The sequence below is a fragment of the Halyomorpha halys genome, unplaced genomic scaffold, assembly GCF_000696795.3.
Source record: "Halyomorpha halys isolate HHAL.00 unplaced genomic scaffold, Hhal_1.1 Scaffold1176.1, whole genome shotgun sequence".
Classification (NCBI taxonomy): Eukaryota; Metazoa; Arthropoda; class Insecta; order Hemiptera; family Pentatomidae; genus Halyomorpha; species Halyomorpha halys.
In genome coordinates this window covers 101180-122516 of record NW_027111348.1, presented here as the reverse complement: position 1 = coordinate 122516, position 21337 = coordinate 101180, and the positions used below count along the sequence as shown (strand labels likewise).

General features: G+C 28.8%; 2 protein-coding genes across 3 annotated transcripts in view; both read right to left on the bottom strand.

Moving 5' to 3' along the window:
• Positions 1-913: 913 nt before the first annotated feature.
• LOC106688689 (phosphatidate cytidylyltransferase, mitochondrial) lies at positions 914-2910 on the bottom strand. The gene has a single exon (XM_014433267.3). The coding sequence runs from the start codon at positions 2744-2746 to the stop codon at positions 1724-1726; it is 1023 nt and encodes a 340-aa protein (XP_014288753.1). The 5' UTR covers positions 2747-2910; the 3' UTR covers positions 914-1723.
• Positions 2911-6743: 3833 nt separating this feature from the next.
• The window catches only part of LOC106688686 (sorting nexin-29), an 18756-nt gene continuing 4162 nt past the window's right edge, over positions 6744-21337 (bottom strand). The window contains exons 5-14 of one of the 2 annotated variants that reach the window (XM_067049351.1): positions 19574-19725; positions 18890-19001; positions 18670-18724; positions 17740-17905; positions 16007-16121; positions 15646-15861; positions 12938-13078; positions 11464-11603; positions 11203-11330; positions 6750-8809 (exon numbers count right to left, since the gene is read on the bottom strand). In XM_067049351.1, coding sequence (XP_066905452.1) covers positions 11243-11330; positions 11464-11603; positions 12938-13078; positions 15646-15861; positions 16007-16121; positions 17740-17905; positions 18670-18724; positions 18890-19001; positions 19574-19725 — 1185 coding nt within the window. In that variant the 3' untranslated portion in view covers positions 6750-8809; positions 11203-11242. Of the gene's footprint in view, positions 11331-11463; positions 11604-12937; positions 13079-15645; positions 15862-16006; positions 16122-17739; positions 17906-18669; positions 18725-18889; positions 19002-19573; positions 19726-21337 lie in introns of both variants that reach the window. The other variant, XM_014433264.3, reaches the window with a different exon arrangement.

Sequence of the window (21337 nt, the reverse complement as noted above, 5' to 3'; positions counted from 1 at the left end):
TTACAATTTTTTCTTGTTATTTTCTTTGAATTATTAATTTTTTTTTATAATCTATAATTATAATAGTTCATAGTTATAACATTTTAAATAGTTAGCAGTCTCTTTCACACCAGACCATACCACCTTCCTTTATATTATCAACTGTTACAATAACCATATAAGGCCAACCAGGAAATGAAGAAATAAAAACAAAAAAAATTTAAGTGGGAAACCAAAAAGAACTGTGAGTTAGAAACTAATTTAATTTATTTTGGTATAAATTTATTTTTTTGTAGGTAAAGCTCCCTATGAAAAGATTTTAACCACAAAATATAACAATATTAAGCATAAAATTCTTCTTCCTGACTGAATCTGACTAGGTAGATTGCGGTAGCAATGATCCATCCTAAATTCTTTTAAAAAAAAGGCTCTTATGTACCAAAACTGAAATAAGTTAATTTAGTCAAAAGTAAGACATATTTTATTTCTTTAGTCTGGAAAAGGTTAGTTAGAACCTAATTAGAAAGAACTCTACAATTGCTTGTTGTTAAAACCCAAGTAAAAATCAGTGTGAGAACTGCACACAACTTAGGTACATCATAGACATCAACCAGCCGGAGGAACAGATCAAGAAGAGTTGAGAAATTCATAATACACATATAAAAACTTAACTCAATTTTAAATATCCATTCAAGTCCCCAATGTCACAACCAACCTTATCTTTAGATATGACTAAATCAAAACATTTATGTAATATTTGTATAATAAAGTGAGCGGTGCACCAACATTACCAAATCAACTTTTTTTTATACTAAATCAGAAAATAATTAGGTTGTTTTCATTATAAAAATCAATTATACAATGAAATATAATTATTTTATTATTTATTAATAAAACTATATACATTTCAAAATATAATAAATATATAAACATATAATACATTCAAATATCTACAGAATTTGCTAAATAATTCACAACCGTTCTCTTGGGTAAATAGAATATTTGTAAAATTGAACAAGATCATTTAATATTTATTAAGTTTAAATAAATAAAAATTTATGGTTTTCACAGTTATTGCTCCAAATTTAAACCATAATCTTGTTTTTATATTAGAAAAGCATGAAATGTTTAACTCCTATCTTAGGAATTTTACATATTTTTAGAACCTATTCATAGGCATGACTACAAAAAGACAGTAAGTCATGAATATGACTAGATGATAAGTCTTGAATATCTGCCGGCAATTTATGGTTTAATATTGCACAAATAAAATAAGATTTAAAATAAAGCTCATAACAATTCAGAAATTTAAATTTAACAAAGCCAAATTGTTTCTAATTTCTTCATCAGCCAAAGTAAGTACTTTGTTTTGCTGAGCTTCTTAGTAAATATAATTTATATCAATGATAAATTTCTCAGATGTAAAAAAGAAATTAATAATTGGCCACAGTCCTACAATTTCTTATTTATTTATTCTCTATACTATTTTTGGCATAACTTATACTTCATTTGTGAAGTCCTAGATTAGATATTTTTCAAATTTTATTGCTTTGATGAACGAAATTTACTTAGAATATCTGTGAACATAAACATTGATATATTTGCCTAATTTCTAAAAATATAATCAGACAGATAAAATTAATATAGAGATTAAAATTTAATTTAATCCCATTTAACTTATACAAATTCATTAAATAAAAATAGAAACTAAAGTTATCCATTTCCTTCATAAGATTTTTCCATTCTACTTTGATTTAAGCATTTTATTGATTTTACTATTACTGTAAGCAACAGATTTGCTTAAACCAGCTGTAATGATACCTTTAATACTTTGAAGACAACTAGACTTAAAAACTATCCGTCTCAAACATATTAACAACATATCACCAACATCAGGATTTTTAGATAGATCCCGAAGCACATCTTCTGTATCTTTCCGTTTTCCACCATGACTTCTCCAGTACTTCACAAGAGCTTGTTGAGGAGTTTTTGGCAACTGAAATAAATGGTACATCCTTGATTCTGAACTCATATCTTGAGCACACAGTTGATCAAAAGCCTCTCCATCAGGTACTGCCACATAGTCACCGAGATTAGTCAAAAGTGGTCGATATAAATGTCTAAAATGTATTGCTTGATTTTCCACGATATTATTAACTTTATTTTTATTTTCTCCAATTACCATACGAAAGTCGCCCATGTAGGACAATGCAGTTATTGTTTTATATAGTTGCAGTTCAGTAAAACACCCTGGAAGAATTAACAGAGCTGCATGGAGAGCATTATACAAGTTCTGTAAAAGAGAAGATTTTAATTCACCTGTGGCAACACCAACTTCAAGAACAGGTTTATGAAGTCTACCCGATAAATAAATGTAGTCCCAATCATAGAGATCATCAATTAAGTCAACACTTTTAACAACGCCATATTTCAACAATATACCTTCTTCACGAATTGGAATTAAAGTGTTAAAGTACACTTTTGCTGGCCATAATTCTTGAATTTTTGAAATGAAATTATGGCCAAAATACTTAACAGATGAATAGTGAGATGGATTCCACAATACATTCTGTCCATGAAACCCAATTGGATCATCAACAACAAAAATCATATCAATCATCGGATTAGAACCACAGGCATCACCTTGTTTGAAGACACCTGATCCATAGGCAAAGCAATACCTAAAATACTCATGAGGAAAAAGTGATATAATTCTCTTAAAAAGAGGAGGAACCGTCGGTACAAGAGCTTTAATTGTAGTAGCCATTTAATTTATAGTTCATTATTTGGGAAAAACAGCAATGTTTGCAAGAAAAATATGTATAAGAAAATAATTAACTGTTTACAACCCTCATAATTTTAATAATATCGAGAAATAAAATTACTGTGAGAAAAGGCAAATCACGAACGAACAATGAAAACCTGCTCATTTTTTTATATAAATAATCCATAGCACTACAAGCAATAACATAGAATATTTTACTAGTTAACGTCTTAAAGTACTACTGAATTAACCACTTCAGGGCGCTGTTTCATAATAAAGTACAAACTAATACTATTAGTCTTGTCGATTTAACTTAATACACCTACACTGACAATAGTAACTTGTACTTTTTAATTCCTGTAATATCACTAATAGTCCTCCCTATTATGAAAAAAATAAGTTCGCGCTTAATTGTTAAATAATGGCGATTCATTGTTGCCTTCTGTTCAACCGTTCGCTTTGAACAGCCCTGATGAAGCCCTGCAAAGTGGGGCGAAACGTCGGACATTAAAATAGTTTTAAACTATTTGTTCTTCTTTTTTTACGGTCAACTATATATACATATAGAAAAAAAAAAGTATTAGTGTAACTAACACATTGTTTCTAGACTAGTGTTTTGAACGAATACTATTAGCTTTCATTATGAAACAGGGCCCTGATTGTAAGTAATTTGTTCAATAACCAAAGCGGATGCTGGTTCGGTATGTATTAGGGTCTTACCTTTTTTTCTATCAAGTTAACAAGAATAGCTGATAATACTGGGGAAAAAACAAGTTCAGCAGAGGGAAATAGAAATATCTACTTATATTATCATTATTACTGCTTTAATTTGATTTAATCTGCCGATTTCACCTCGCTATGACCGACCAAAAGAAATAAATAAGCCCTACAACGGATCTTTTTCAGTGTAGGTCGGGTCATACTAAAGCGGAGGTTCTATAATGACGATGACAGTTATAGCTATCACAGCCACAGTGTAAACTGACATTTGCTGTCGTACTATCAGGATTTGCTTAATATTTGGGTTGGTCATACCGTGATGATCGCTAAGTTGAACTAAGAAAAAGTCAAGTATTGTTAAGTAACTTTTATTGAACAATGAACGGTTTTTCTAATGAAGGATTTTTCACTTTTGGAATTATCACCTTCGACTCATTGACGTATCTGGCACAGGCGATCTCAACGAAGACGGAAAATATGGGTGAATCACATTTGCGCAAAAGGAAACGAGTTCGGTGAATTTTCTCATTTTTGGCATGGTCTTCAAATTGATGATGACCTCCTGTAATTTAGCTGGTAATTTTATTTCAGCCGAAACCTTCTTCCACAATGTTTGTGGTACATACCGCATGTGATGCTTATTTTCCCGTTGGTTCCACAAATATTTCATTCCCTGAACAAGCAAAATTAACTTTCAACAGTATATTTGTCACTCTATGTTTTCGCATTTGTTTACCAATAAATCCTAGCAGAACGGGATCGGTTCGCACTTCGCACCTGTTCGGACGAAAACTGAATAACGATACGGGCGCTGTGGACGATTGATACTATTTTATCAAGGAATAGTTTAGATGTCGAGGCAGGTGCTCCGTCCAGGCATCTATTCAAAGGTGCGGTGCACTGATATCAGAAGGCATTTGACAAAACGTGTTCAATAAGGTTGGATTAGCTCGTCAGAAAGTGATTTGAAAAGAGGATCAGTCTTGTCTGATCTTGGTTTAAGGTCAATCAACCACTTACCGTCGGCAGTTCTGAGAGCATGCGTTTTAAAAAACCAAAGGATGTTATCTGCACTCTCTAGGGCATTCTCCTATGGCCTCAGCAAGTCTTGAAGGTATTTGTTTTAGATCCTTGCAGGACAGAAACCACTCTTTGTGGACTATGCCCAAACAGTGAGAGACGATAGCATCTACTAAAGATATATGCTTTAATTCCATAGAAAGGAGAGGCACCAGAGTGGTTTTCAATCTCTGTTATGGATGGAAGAGAGACCCAAAGGAGAAATAGTGAAATAAAAATACAGCTTTCATTCACAAAATAGTGGTAGAATTATTTGATACTCTATTGTATGTGTTTATACTCATTGGCTCCCATAGGTTTGAACCTATTTTGGATTACATAAATAGCTAAATTTTAGCTCCTGATATCTCTGAGTGTGAAATTGAGAATAACTACACATTAGAAAATAGTTTCAAGTGAATCAGGAAACAGTTGGAGTCTTTATTCATTCAAATAATACATTTATGAAGATAAAAATGGTTATAACATAAGAAAATTTACAAGACATTTACACAAATTATTACAAGGTGATTGTTCTTGAATTGTGGTTTAAGTTCTAGCTGCTAGGTCAGGCTATAATGACTCCCATACTTGTTAGCTGAAATCTCTCAGAAGCTCCAGCTTTATTGAAATTAGTCAGCCTGCTGCATAAGCATTACAATAATTGGTTTGAGCAATCTTTATTTTATTACAAAGATCTTTTAAACAACAGGTAAAGGATTCAAAACATTTAATTGATCAATGGTGAGTTACACTGTGGAGCGAAAGTTGGTAATCCCACATTTTCTCAGACATGCCTTATTATCTGCTGGTTAACATAGATTGTACATCACCTGTAGTAGACTGAGTATGAAGGTCAAGTTTTCAGTTTTGAATAAAATAAAAATCAACATACTCAGCCATCAGAGTTTCAAACCATGTAGCTTATTCTTTATCTGATAACTTACTAATTTTTGATGAAACCTTCAAGATTTATGAATTCAGCAGCCACATATTTTCCTTGTGGTTAACTCTATATCACCATTTTGGTAGAGAACCTATTACCATATAAGAATATGAAGGTAGAAACAGTGAAGAGAGATAGGAACAATTCATACACTTTGGAAAGACACATCCTTATCCCAACTATGTCTTTCATCAAAAACAAATAAAATCTATAAATGATACATTCCCTCTCAGAAGCGTTCCTAAGGAACTTTGTACTCTAATTGGTCAAATTTTGAGTTTTCATTCAACCGAAACATTATCATCAGGTATTTATCCAAAAGTTAAACACACTCAGTAAGTCCATAAGCCATAACAGAAATCAAGATAACCTGGTGGGTATTCAAAATGGATGCACTCAAATTTTAAAGTGATTTATTTATGACCTTACTTGCAGATGGAAAAATATTGACAAAATTACCTCCCTCCTTAATAAATTAAAATGTTGATAGTGAACAGCTGCAGAAAGCAAAGAAAAGATGAGGATATGTTTCTAATGGGATGTCAGTGATACTATATAACAAAAATAATGTAAGCAAGGCAAACATCACATATATTTTAAGGCATACTTATTATGTATTATAATAATATATTATAATTATAAAGTATTATGTATTATACTTTACTTATTATCACCGCCCATCACAGAACATTGAAGGTCAGTTATGAATAATTGTGTGTGTGAGTGTATGTGTACGTTTCATAACTTTATTGTTTGCATAGTCATGCCAATCGTCTATTACTGTTTGTTCTACATAGCTCTGATACAACCAGCACAAATGTAGAAAAAATTTTAATAGACAATTGACTACGAAAATAATAAAGTTGTGAAAAGTCTCCCAAATATAGTTGTATTATTGACTGATCCTCAAGACCCAAAAAATATATATCTACAACAGTCAAGAAAAAAGTTATCACTATATTTTTATATATATAGTCATTTATATATATAGTCATTTATAATATCTAGGCAAATCTGACTGAATTCTTACACGGTTATTGAGTAATAATAATACCAAAGCCGAGATAGATTATGTAAGATGATGCAAGAAAAATTGGATATTTAATTGGATAACAGGAACAAAGAATAGGAATACTTGGGCATTGCTAAATTGGAAGTCATTGAAAATAATAGCAATTACCAAGATTATAGAATATAACTAACAATATTATTAAAGATACACAGAATATATAGAAGTAATAAATCTATATTTGTAAAATTAAATACATATTAACAAAATACATTAAGTTCACAGATAAAACTTCTACACAATAAACAATAAATATACATTTGTATATACAATAAACTATTTAACTAGATCATAACAACCAGACAATAGGCCATTTTTTATTATATCGTTAAATAAAATAAAAATTGAATATGGTATAGCTTGGATGGAAAGTAAACTATTAGACGAATTTCTTCATAAATCTAATAAATGATCTATTAATCGATATATAAATAGTTCAAAATATTCTCTTTGAATAATAAAAACTGCATTACTGTTTAAGATATATATATATTAAATTTATAATTTATTTTTAGCTCTATGTAAAAGTAACTTGTGATTTAAATATTTTTGCTTTTAACTAAAGTAATTTAAAAAATAAATCACAGAACATACAACAGCTAACATCACATTACTGAAGAACTAATATAGTGTCATTAAACAATAATAATAATAATTGTTCATATCTAATCACTTCTAATGGCTAGAAAATTAATAAGAGAAAAACATATTTAATTCAAAGATAAATAATTAAATGTGAACATAATACACAATGATAATAAACATATGAGTGCACATTACTTCAAATTAATGTTTATTACTTGTACATTAAAGATTCTAATAACAATGAAACTCAATCTCGATGAGCAGTGCAAAAAATTAAATAGCCTCATTATCAAATAATTAAAGACTTCACAGAAGAATCAGAATCGTTTATTGAAATTATATTTATCATTAATTCTACACTAAAAAAAATAACAATACCCTTGAGGTATCCCCTTTCCTAACAATCTAGACTAGCATATCAGTTAATATTCTATATTTAGCCAGGCCGTTAATGACAAAAACTTTTTTTTTTTATTTATTTATTGTTTTATAGAAGAAGAATATTTATAATTTCACTGTCCGAAAACAGCACTTGATTATAATTATTTTTATTATAAATGTCTTTTACAATAATTGAATATTTCATGTATATAATTGATTAGTTCTAAATTATTTGAATGCTATGCTATTTTTAAAATAATTATTTAAAGAATGACCTATGATGACATAAAAAAAAGAAAGAATAATAGAATGTCGATTGTATGATTGTCAGTTATTTTAATTCACTTGGAGATTCACATTTCAGGAAATAATGACAAATACAGTTGAAATTTTACCTTTATTAAATTTAAAAAATAAAAAATATGTAATTGAATAAATGATTTCTATTTTTAAAAAAATTAAATTTATATAAATAATCCTTTAATTAAATAATTTTTCTTCTTAAAAGCTAGGGAAATTCTCCAATCCTAAAATTTTATATTTATTTGCTCCTTTTAAAAAAAAAAAACTAGCAAATTTGCATTTTATTTTTTTTTTTTATCGAAGTGTGACTAGTAAGATAGTAAAACTACTGATGAAACATGGAATAGTATCACATTCAACAGAAGGGGCTCAAAAACACTAAAAATGGTATATAAGGTTTAAATATTTGTTTTGAAAATAAATAATTCTATTTAATTTTAGTCTAGATACAAAACTCAATTCCTCATTAGTTATAAACAAATATTAACATTATAAACCTTATATATTCATCAATTATTGACCATTCCCTGATAATAAAGGGATAATAAAAGGGAATATCATCGCTGATCTAGAAGAATAATGATGCAACTATAAAATTTTGTGACAACTTTAAATGTTGGCAAACACTATGAAGTCAATTTTACAAAGTTTACAATTGGATCATTATTCTTCCAGAGCAGGGATATGTTATTAAATTTAAAATAAAACTATTAAAAATAATACTACTACTTAAAAAATTTTATATAAAAATTTTGTTTTCTTTAATTTTTGTAACAATATCAAAAGCAATAATGATTTAGATTTTCCCCCTATAGCAGATCTCAGGTCTCTGACTATATTTTTCATTTTATTAATGATTTTCACCAGCCAGCATATAGCCATCCAAGGCTCCATCAAAACTAAGTCTAAAATTTCAGTTTATGTACGCCTTCTTTCCCTTTTGATATTCAATAATGTGGATTATATACTTCTCATGTCCTAATCAATCCATATAATCGACGCCCTACAGAATTAAAAGATTTATTATTATAAGATTTTTATGAACCATGGTTAGGCAGTTAGGACTCCAATGGGAGTCTTGGCCGAAAAAGAAAAAAAAAAAACTTCTTCCTTAAATTTCTTGTTGATCAATATGAGTTTATTTATCAAAGACACAAGCCTCTATACTTGGAATTATTTGGTAACTCAAATTTCTTCCCAACCTTAGATAAAGCTCATTTAACTGAAGAATAATAAGACAATAAAAAAAATGAGTCAACATAAATGGGAGAAGTTTATTTCTTCAGGATGAAGAAATGAACTTATCTTTGAAATTTGGATAACTCAGTTAAATTATAAAAATCTATATTAATCAAAAGGTACATCTAAAAAAAAAAACTGTCTTTTCATGCATATCCATATCGAATCAAAGATTCTAAAACAGAGCTAAAGTGTTTCTCCATTGCTTAAATCTTTCAATATGTTTTTTCTTTGTAGAAAACAGAATACTTTGAAAATCATTTATCTTTCAAAGCACTAACCTAAATGCTGTATTAAAATAAATTCATATTTGAACTTGGAACTTCAAATTGACTTAATTTAAACTTCTGTTTTTATAATAAAAATTTTATTTAAAACCCAAATTGTTAAAAGGCTAACCTTGATTTTCAACTAAAAATTCTCGTAACTTAAAATGATTTATCATTATTAGTTTGAAATTTGAATCAAACAAATGTAATAAAGACTTCATGATTAAGTAAAAATATTTTTAGCAATGAATGACACTAACAACAAAATATGTTACAGAAAATAAAACTGTATTGAAGATCGATAAAATATAATTAGGTAAATCCATTTTATTTTATTTTTTTAATTTAATTGTAGGCAATTTAAATTTTAAAAAATAATTGCAGTATAGCTTTTAAGGCTTCAAACTATAATGAAGGAATGCAAATAATGATTATTTTTTGTTATTACATTTTTTTTTATTATTTTAAACTTATTTATTGATATTAAACTATTTCTATTATTATGAATAAAACTATTTAAATGTAAAATAATTATTAATAATTTATTTTATGAAAGAAAATCAAAATTCAATTTTTTAACACTAAACATGAATTGCTTTACTGTTAAAAAAAGTATAAAAATCAATGGCATTTTTTTTTTTAAATTTATTGTTTCCTAAACTTAGAAAAAAAATAAAATGTTTTCAACATAAATATTTGTTATATTTTTGTACATTTCTACAACGAGTTATCAGAAATGAACCTGAGGTCTTCTTTTATATCTGAAATTCCATCCTATAAAACAATAATTAATTGAATTTCTCTCCCCCCCCCCCTACCGACAGTCTATTATTAAACCTTGAAAATTTAACCATCCTTTAGAGCATAAATCATCATTCAAATAACATTGTTTGTAATAAAAATAGAAAATTATTATTATACTCATGATTTTAACATACTAAGGAAGTGAATTATAATTTTAAAATACTACTTTATTTATTAAATGTTTTCTATATTTATTATCATAAACGAAACTAACAAATTGTATAAAATTGTAGATAGTAATCTTTTTTAACAACAGTGAGTAATATTTTGCTGAGGAGGGGAACACAGTACTCCCAAAACATAAAAATAAAATAAAATGTGTTTTGAAAATGTATTTTTTTCTTCTAAGTTTTTTAATTTTAGGCAACAAAAAAAATTTTTTTTTTTAAGGTCTAGGTCATATAATGAAACAAATTAATTGTAATGTATAATATTCCAAACCGATAAACTTATATTAATTAGAATTATCTATTTTTAATTTTTTTTTCTATTACAAAATGGAATTATAAGCTTATTCACCATTCCTTTTATTGTACTTTTATATATTAGCATGAAAATTGATTAAGGAATTAAAGAATCCAGTTAGAACAATACTGACTTATCAAGGATTTAGAAAATATCATAATAGCATTAAGCATTAAGGTCTTAAAAAAATAAGTTAACTCCCATTAGTTATTAACTTTAAGGAAAAAAATAACCATAAAAATATTATTTTTAAGTTTTTTTTTTTTATTGTAAGAAATATTATTGTAAAATTATCACCATTTTTTTTTTTTAATTTTGAATTGCTAAATGGTAAGTAATATTATTGGCTGGACTAAATTAATTAACATCATTCATCAACGTTATCTTATCTCATAAATTAATTATAATTTGTTCAATTGGTAATAATGGATACCATGAAGATTATTATGTTTTAGGTAATGAAGATATAAAAACATATACAATTAAACACAAAAAGGAATAATCTAAATAAATACGTACTCAACATAACTAAAACTACAATAATAAAAGTTAATTATTTCATAAAATAATAAATTATAAACGTACATACAACTTAAAAATAAAATACCACTTTACGTACTAAATTTTAAATGTGGAATATAAAGATTAATAATAAAATATCACAGGCCAGAATACTGAGGACTGTTAGTAGCCGAACGGGGGTATGAGATTCGAGCCCTTCTTTCTGTCGGTGAATCATTTGGTTCTCTAAAACAAATAAATATATATACATATAGTAGATAGAATATATAGTCTATGTACATAGTCTAAATAAATCAGAATATGTATTAAAATATCATAAAGTGATTAATGCCAAGAAAAAATATTTGTAAAAACATACCCAAAGAGAGGTATCACCGATGTTAAAACAGATTTGTTAGGTATACTCGTTAGCTGAGGGTTGTTCGCTATAATGTGATTCAACAACCTCCTCAAATATTGCTGCAGCTTCAACCTTCTTTCTTCAACAAACTTAGAATCCTTGCCAGCAGAAAATATAAAATTAGAATGAAACAATTTAGAAGCAAGAGTTACATTACACATAATATAAAAAAAAAATTGCCCATGTTTCCTTTTTTTCTTACTAGATTTATGATATTCTAATTGATTTTATTAATTATTAGTTCCAAAAACTTATGTTCAAATAATTGAAAGAAAATTTTAATTTAATTTAAAACTCTGTCATCAGCAGTAGATTCATCAATCCTTTCAATTTTCATTGTTTCCTTGATATTTATAATATGTATAATTGCAACATGGGTAAGAAATTATATTGGTATAAATATAGCTTTGGTACTAACTAAACATTAGAAGAATTTTACATAAATGTTTTCATCAATAATAACGCCAAATTCAATTATCCAAATGAACTATAAACTTTTTATTTTAAATTGTGACAATTCAATGATTGAGGTATGTTCAAAAATATATTGGTATTATGTGAGGAGGTAATACAGTAATAATGCGAAAACAATTTTTAGGTTATCTCGTTGATCGTTGCCCTAAGGGCTGGAACGTTGGAAGTTTTAAAATAAAGAGTTGAGAGAAATTTGGATCTTGAAGCTGGTATTATTATCAATATAAACCACTCTCAAATAATCAATTTAGCATTTTTATTATAATTTTTTATTTCAGGATCTCAACAGACACCATCATATTTAACACTGAATGAAAGAGAAACTCTAAATGCTTTCCTCAACTTGTAACCTTGATTTCTTCAAGTTTGTACATATGATATATGGGGTATTTAACAAGGTTCAGAGTCTGTTTATAGGTCTGCTAAATGGAGAAAGACGTCACGTAACAGACAAGCTAAGTACCATGCCATTTTGTCTATTGTCGTGTTTGATTTGAATTGTTTTCATTTTGGACACTTTTAAACTCCAATAAACTAATGGATAAAAAAATAATGAAGTGATAAAAAAAAAAAAAAAAAATAGGAGAGGAAACAAGGAACAAATGAAGGAGAAAGATGTTGCTGGAGATCTTAGTATTTTGTAAATATTACAAGGTTACAAAACAAGTTGCTCAGAAAATTCTCTAAGAGCTCCTCATTATTTAACATGTAACATGGGTTGCTAAGAATCCTATACTTATAACATTTAGAATGATAAATCTTTTTACATTTAAAACATTGTGAATACCCTCATAATAAAATATACTATGATATATAACAACTGTTGATGTTAATGGCAGAAAATGAAATAATCCCAGTCAAAAAATTAGAACTAATTAGATAAAAGAGTCCAATTTCTAAACAAAGCTCTTAAGGTTGTTTCTAATAATTTAAAGGTTTATAACAAGGTGTTAATTACCCTATTGCCAATAGTCTTCTTCGGAGGAAATTTAAAGGCTGATATAATCGGATATTGTTTCTTAAAATCTTTATGTAAAGTTAAAAACTGCGAATATCTTCGATAAACATTCCATTCTTCTTCACCAACTCTAATATGAACCTGCAAAACATTATTTAAACTTCAGTGCTAATTTTATCTCATAATTGTTAATTCTAATTAATCTCAGGTTGAACTTTAATATTATTCAGTTTTTTTTTCTATAGAAAACAGTTGACTAAGAATTTAAAATATGAAGAGTCTAACAGCAAAACTAACATTTTCCACTTCAGCAAATTTTAATAAAATGTTAGTAATAATAAAAAGATCTGACCTATAAACATCACATTTCACATATTAGCTTTTTCATAAGAAATGTCAGTTTTCACAGGAAAGATAATTTGGTAAAACAACTTTATGAAATCAAAATATTTACCCTCATTTTTTATACACCTTTACCCAATTACGAGGGTAAGTCAATATTTATCCGCAATTTAGTTATATATTTTTTTAAGTCGGTAACACTGTCGTTTTGCGTTGATGATACATGCTTTGTTCATTTGTTGTTATGTCTATGCAAGTTTCAAGCTGCTAGGTTAGTTTCGTTATTGCTGTTATGATGTTAATCATGGCTGCTCTGCTTTCTATTTGCACCAAAGAGCAACATTCAGTGATCCGTTTTTTGTAGTTGGAAGGCGTATCAGGGGCTGAAATTCATCGAAGATTTTCGGTACTGGAACATTATGAGGAAAAGGGTACAACAATAAACAGTGTACATTACAGTGAGATGCATACTGCCAAGCTAAAGCCTGCAATTTGAAGAAAACGCCGAGGACTGCTGTCAAAAGGTGCTGTGTTGTTGCACAACATTGCCCGTCCGCATACTGCTGAAATGCTCCAGAAGCTCAATCTTGAAGTACTGGCTCAACTTCCATATAGTCCTGATCTTGTCCCTTCTGTCTATCACTTGTTTGATCCACTCAAAGAGGTATTAAGGGGCCGTCAATTTATCTTGGACGAAACAATGGAAGAAACGGTGCATTCCTGGCTCACAGCTCAACCGAAAACCTTCTTTTAAGAGAGCATCATGAAGCTTGTACAATGAACCGAGTGCATGAAAAGCAAGGGGACTATGTTTAAAAATGATGTACTTGTAAGTTTCCTATTTGATTACTATAAAACTATATTGCGGATATTAATTTACTTACCCTCGTGTAATTGACCAAAATACAGAAACCAAAAATTTTTTTGGATCCAAATTTGGTTTTGGCATGTCCTGATCTTCCATTGACATTTAATCACTGTTTTCATATACAATCCACTATTCATCAGACGTAATAAAAAGTTAATAAAAAAATGCATAAAACATGTTTTATATGTATGTACTTTTATTTTTGAAAACAATACAAAACTTATGGCTATGAAAAATAAGTTATATTGGTTTGTATTTATTTGGGTGCTACCATCTTTAAGGTATTTCTCGATGGTATAAATTTTGATCAAATATTCTGGGATTATCAATATTTGACATCTTAAAATATGCATATTAGGTTTCTAATGCTTTTTATTGGTCATATTTTGACACTATTTCTCAAGTCTTTTCACAACTCTCTTGTTTCCACATTTTGTGCACTTTTATTGACTTGTATATATTACAGAACCTTAGATAGTGCTGAAAAACAAAGAATGTGAGGAAAAAATTAAAATATTTGTAAACAAATGTGTCACTACCTATTCGAACCTGATAAATTATCTTACTTATACAGGCTATTGAGCCCCAAAGTGCTAATTATAGAGGTAAACATCAACTAAATCTAAGAAATAAAATCTCAATTACAAAGGTTTATAAATTCTCCATAAGAGAGGTATTTCAATGAAACAGTGTTGGGACCTTGTTGTAATTATCAGTAACAGCAGTTTCTCACATACCAAGGGCCCACTTAACCAAGTTACACAGCGACTCATACTCTAAACAGCTAAAAGATATGGTTCACAATAGATTTAGAGATAAGACAGTTAGGGTGTTACCATAACAACTTCGAAACTACAGCAGCACAGGTTCAATTCCAGCCAAAATGGGTTGATTTTTATTTTGTGGTAGCTCTACGAAATGAAAACTCAAACTTCTCACTTTGATTAGAACAGGATGGCAGCCATCCCTCAAATATTTCAAAAATGGCCAGAAAAGGGATGAAAAAAAGATATATTCAGACCTTATGAGCCACAAACTATTATACCATTTTGAAAAGTGGTCTTTTAAACAACAACAAACAAACATTTTGAAAAGTAAAAAAATCTAGATCAGAACATCTGAGAGGACAACACCTTCTATCCTTCTCAAATCACATTGCCTGTGGAAACCTATAGAACTCAGTGATGCAACACTGAAAAGATGAACCGTTATGAGATTTGTTTTAGATGTTCTCTGCCATCTTCATGTTCCTCCCTGTTATACTGATATTATAAACCCATTCTCCTTTTATTGACAGATGAAAACAGTAAAAGATAGATTGTAACTAAGCCAGCAATTAAAAACTACAAAATAATCCAAACATCAAAAAGAAAAGTTTGGTCTGAAAAAAAAAAGGCCAAAAACAAACCAATAATAATAAATTTAACAAATATTTGATTAAATGATTTTTTTTTTAATTAAAACTTATTTCTATTATATTTGTCTTAAAAATCCATACTTGATAAACATGGTGCTGTTTAGGAGACCCCGTTAAAAAAACAGATGGAACCCAAAGACTAATCAGTTGTGAACTGACATCTATCTCTGAAGGCCCAAGAGGTCCCCGCAAAGCCTCCAGCTCCAAGTACAGTTTCTTAATAGTTGTTTCTTTATTTATGATATTTCTCTGCAGCCTTTCATTCAATTCCATTAGTTCACTATGCATTTCGGCAACCTGTAACAGAAAAAAAACCTAATAAATATTCTAAAAATTAATTTTCATCTATAATTAGACAAATACTAATCAATTTTATGAATTTGAAAAATAATTATTAACTATTCTTAAAGATAATATAAGAGAAAAAGTAGAAGGACAAAACCTGAACAAGTTTCTGCTGATAAAGTTCATCACCTTCAAACTCATCACCGCCTTGTTTTAGCAATTGGACGGCATTAACATATTTTCTTAACTGATGTTTCAGCACTTCATTTTCTCTTTAAAAAAAAATACAATAAAGTCCTTTAATAAAGAAAGTGATATCTATAGTAGGCAAATAATAATCCAGAATTCCATGTAACTTTTATTATTTCTTATTAATATAAAATGCTTAGCAGCAATAAAAAACCAACATATTCTTTTACAAAGTTATAACAGAATAAATAATCAGATATGACTCATTTTTAAAACCTTATGTTTTCAAGATCCTTTGATGTAATAACCTTAAAATAAATATGGGGCAAATTAAAAGAATCACCATACAAATTTTGGTTAAAAGCAGTGAGCCTCGTAACTGTGCTCTTCCCTTCACAGGAGACCTAAGAAACCTTAGTTTGTTTTTTGAAAATTAGGATTTAAAATTTTTCATGATTGCAATACTTTTATGTTAATTCTGTATATTTCATCTATGGGGAAGTAATTAAAATGCATAAATGAGGATAAAATATAAACCTTCTTCCCAATAGGAAGATAAAATAAACAAAACAACATAATGTCTAAAATTAGTGAATTCAACAAAATAAATGAATTAATCAAGAGGAAACGGTGGTAACTAAATTTCAAAAGCAAAATTATTTCACCAATTTCAATTATTAAACAAAATATTCTACATTTCAGCTAACACACCATCTTTAGGAACAAAAATTTCAATTGCACATTCGATTACAAACTCATTAACTCAGGCTTCTGAAGTAGAGGAGGATTTAAAAATATTTTTTTTATAAAAACAAACTTTTCATAACCTCCTCTACGGTTAGAAGTTAGAATTTTTAGTCGAAGGGTTGGTACTAGAATGTGCATTTGAAATATTTGTTCCTGAAGACGCGTATTAGCCTAAACATAGAACATTTTGTTAATTAATTGAAATTGGTGAAATAATTTTGCATTTGATTTTTATCTGCACTATATATCTGTACCTCGGAGGGATACAACACTATGTCCATTTTTTTCCATATTGACTTTATTACAGAGTTAAAATCAGCTTTTCTCATATTTCTTAGAGGAATAGAGCACTATGTCCAAAACCAGTTAGAACCGGATATAGCATGTTTTAAAACAACACCAAGTCCACTTTCATTTAGAGGGATAGAACACCATGTGGACTTGGTGTTTTCTCTCCTGTAAAGTTATGAAAATGGACATAGTGTTGTATCCCTCCGAGGTACAGATATAAATTTCATGAAGTGGTAACTAAATATAATTAAAATGGGCAAAGTTCAAGTTTTCAGAAATTATATCTTAACGGAGGAGGAGAAACAGTTCATTGTACCCTAAACAAAAATGAATATGCCCCAGGTCCCAGAAACAAAGCCACCACGGACACGAAAAAACAAATCCGCCCAAGGAATTATATTCATCGCAGTCCTCAAAAATACATCTACCCCAACCCCAAAAATAAACATGCGATGGGCCCCAAATGGTCTAGGTATGCATGCCTATGTTTTTAAGTTCAATATCAGAGGAAAAACGATAATTTGTTGGCATTAAGGACAATTGCAACCCTATAGGAGCACTCTATGAAACGTAAAGCTATTTTAACCAAAACCAAACCTGGACAGTGCTGATTGTGAAATGATCTCATAAAAATTAGAAAAATGCTTAATGAAAAATCCTCACCTGTTTAATTCATTTATTTTAAGTTCTAATAATTGAATTTTTTGCTGGTGTTGCTGAGCATTTTGGATTAATTGAGTACTCAGAGCTGAATTAGATTCCTTATATTTCTGAATCTGAATGAGTAGTTGATCGGTAGATTTTGACAAACTTTCTTCATTTGGTCCACCTGAAAAATAATATAAGTAAATATGAGACTTTATGATAATAGGAAATATACAAAGATGAACTTAAAACATGATCCAATTTAGAATTTTAAAAAGAGTAATAACAGTTATCTTCTGAAAACATGAACGGAATATAATTCTTAAAAAAGAATTTTACTAATGTAGAAGGCAGGGTTTGACAATTTTAAAGAATTGTATTTTAAGATTTAAATGATTCAGTTACTAGGGCTCTTTGTAGCTGAGAGAGTTAGAGCTTCAAATTTGATTGCCTCGTGACTGCAGCAGTGCTGGTTCGAATCCGGCCTTGAAGGTTAACTTTTATTTTGAAACTTGACCCCCACCATGGATAGAATAGGTTGGTTACCTCTAAGCAGCCCCTCACTCCCCCTCCCCACACACACACACACTTTATTTATTATACATATCTGTTTTCCTCTAGTTCTGTTAAATGAATGGTTGATATAATTCAAACAAAACTTTTCAAGCCATCACTTTGATTCTTTACCGACTTAAATTTTTCTAAAATTTAGGTTGTTTAAATTACTTGTAGTTTCAGAAATGGTCATTTGAAAATAAATATTGCTACTTATACTTAAGTAACTACTATATCCTCGAAACCTTTAAATATATCAGATATATGACATTTTTTTATTTTTTGGTAAACAGTTTAGACTATATTGTATTAACTGACTATTTCATTATAATTATATTGGAATTTTCAAAATAGCTAGAATACATATACCAATAGTCAAAAATTCATACTTACTTAATTCATTTAAAAAATCGATGTTATTTGAAGTATTCAATACCTGCTCATTTTCCTGCAAAATTATAGGCATTAATAGATATAACTACCAAAAAGATATTTATAATTATAAAATAACATAGTTGTTAAAATAACATTTATTTGTACAACAGGTATAGATAGTCCTTATGAATGTTGAAAAAATATTTAGAAAGATTTATTTATTTAAATGAAATCTTACTTCAGAAAAACTTGGTACAGATATAGAATCCTCAGAAGAATGTGTTTCTTCAGCTACGGTTACCGGGGTCAGCTCACCTATGTTTGAATTGTTTAGAGGCATTAACCCAGAGCTGAAATTGATACAAAAACCCATTAGAAATATTAAATACCGACTTCAAAAATAATATTAGAAAAATCTTTACATTATTATTAAATCTAACTAGAAAAGGAACAACATTGAGGGTTAGGATCTTGATCGGACAGAGGAACACAGGGTAAATGAATCTAGGATTTAGGGAGGCTTTTTAACGCTAAAGATTCTGCAGAGACACACACCAAGGAAGTATTTTGAATAGAAACAAGAAGCCACTTTAATTTGGAGTACTAATTGAGATGACAGCATCTAGGGATCCCAGAGATCAATCTAAGAAAACAATTCATTAATCTCTTTGGCCTCATCTCTTCCCTGCCTGATAATCTACCATAAATGAGGCAGCTGTAATTTAAATATAGGAAAATCATGGAGGTAACTAAAAGCTGATGTGTTTTCAGAGATATAAAATTACGGAATCTTAGGAACTGTTTAAGGATAGAAATGGACTTGAGGACCTTTTTTTTTATTGAGCAAGTGGTTTTTGTCAAAGATATTTTAATATTGTAGATAAATAAGAAAGCTATCATGACAAATTATTTTAATTCTTGCCTGGTATGAGGGTAATTATCAGTATTAGGATACTGAGAATTACTTTCCTCTTCTTGTTTTGTATCACTATCACTCTGAGACGAATCGCCATCGCAGTTGGCACAAGTAGCTTCCACTGCGCATTCTATTTCACCAAGAATGTCACCGTCATCCTTTAAAAATAAACATATAGCGTTTTATATAGTTTTAAAAAAAGACACAATATCTTTTGATGCTTATTTCTCAATTATTTGTTTCTTTTTCTCTGAAATTTCAGCCTATAATAAAATTTATATCCACTTACATTTCACACAACAAATAACACTATATTTCCACTAACATACCTTATATTACAATTGTTGTAAGTTATTAAAAATTTGTTATTAAGGGTTGAAATGTCAGAGAAAAATAAAGAAATTTGTAAAGAAATATAAAGGAATACTGTATTTTAATTTAAGTTACCCACTCCAAAATAAAAAATTTATATATGATATTTTAATATAATTAAAATTTATTTTTAGCACTTCATTTCATTCATATTTTAACACATTGATACCAAGATACTTTTCAGATTTTCAGTGTAAAAAGCCAATTTAATTTAATCATCTTATATTATGGCAGATATGGTAAGTAAACAAACTTAAACTTGTTGATGGTGTCCAAAATGATAACATAAAATCCAAATGATGAATTATCTCATATCAAAATAAAAGTGACTGGTTAAAAAATTTTACATATTCAGTTATAGAAAATCTAACAATGTGAAAGAACAGCTGCTGTATATCTAAAGATTTAGAGACGGGCAAAACTCCTCAAGAAATTTAAAATGAGCATCAACTAGACCAAATCATTGCATTTGACGAGAACAGCTCTTAGAGAAAACCCAGTAGTAGTAGCTATTTATGAACTTGCTAACAAACAGGAACAAGAATTTTAAAAATTGAAAATATTTAAAAAGTTAATTTTCAACAGGCCAATGGTTACCAACCAGTGTTCCTCGAGTTTCTTCCAGGGGTTCCGCAAAATAATTAAGGAATGGGTCATTCAACACCAACTCAACACAGTTTTGAACCTTACTATCTTAGAATTTCTTCAAATTTTAAATTGTGTAGGTATCCTATCCTGTGTAGGTATCCTATCCTTTCTTAGCTTTTACTGAAATGATGAATCACTCTATTAGTATCTAATGATAATGCAGAGGTTCCGCCATTTTCCTAATTCTGCTGAAAGGGTTCCGCTGCCAAAAAATGATTGGGAACCACTGAGCTAGACTGTTAAAAGTTTTTGTTTGCCCTTTTTACAAAAAAAGTATTATTTAACTAATATGCAAAATTTTGTGTCAGAAAAATAAAGCTGTACATAATACTCCATAAATTTATTAACTTTTTTTTTTTTTTTTTTATAAAGAGCTTATAAACTATAAAGAAAATAAGAAAAAAAAAGGAAAGTGATGAATATTTTTAAATTAAAAAATAGAGATAATTTAAAAAGTTCATAGATCTGTAAATCATGTTAAACATGGGGAGGGGGGAGTGTATTTAATTAAGGAGATAAAAAGATTTATTATGAAAATGACTCAAAATGTAAGGTTACTTTAGGAAGACCAATAAAGAAAAATGTTGGAAAAGTGAGCTAATAATTTAATAAATCAGTAATCGAGCATACTTGTTGAATCAACTCGGTTTGATTCTTGTTCCTGTTTATTAGCAAGTTAACAAACAGGAACGAGGATTTTAAAAATTGAAAATATTTATAATAAGTGTAATAGTAAGTGTAAATATTATA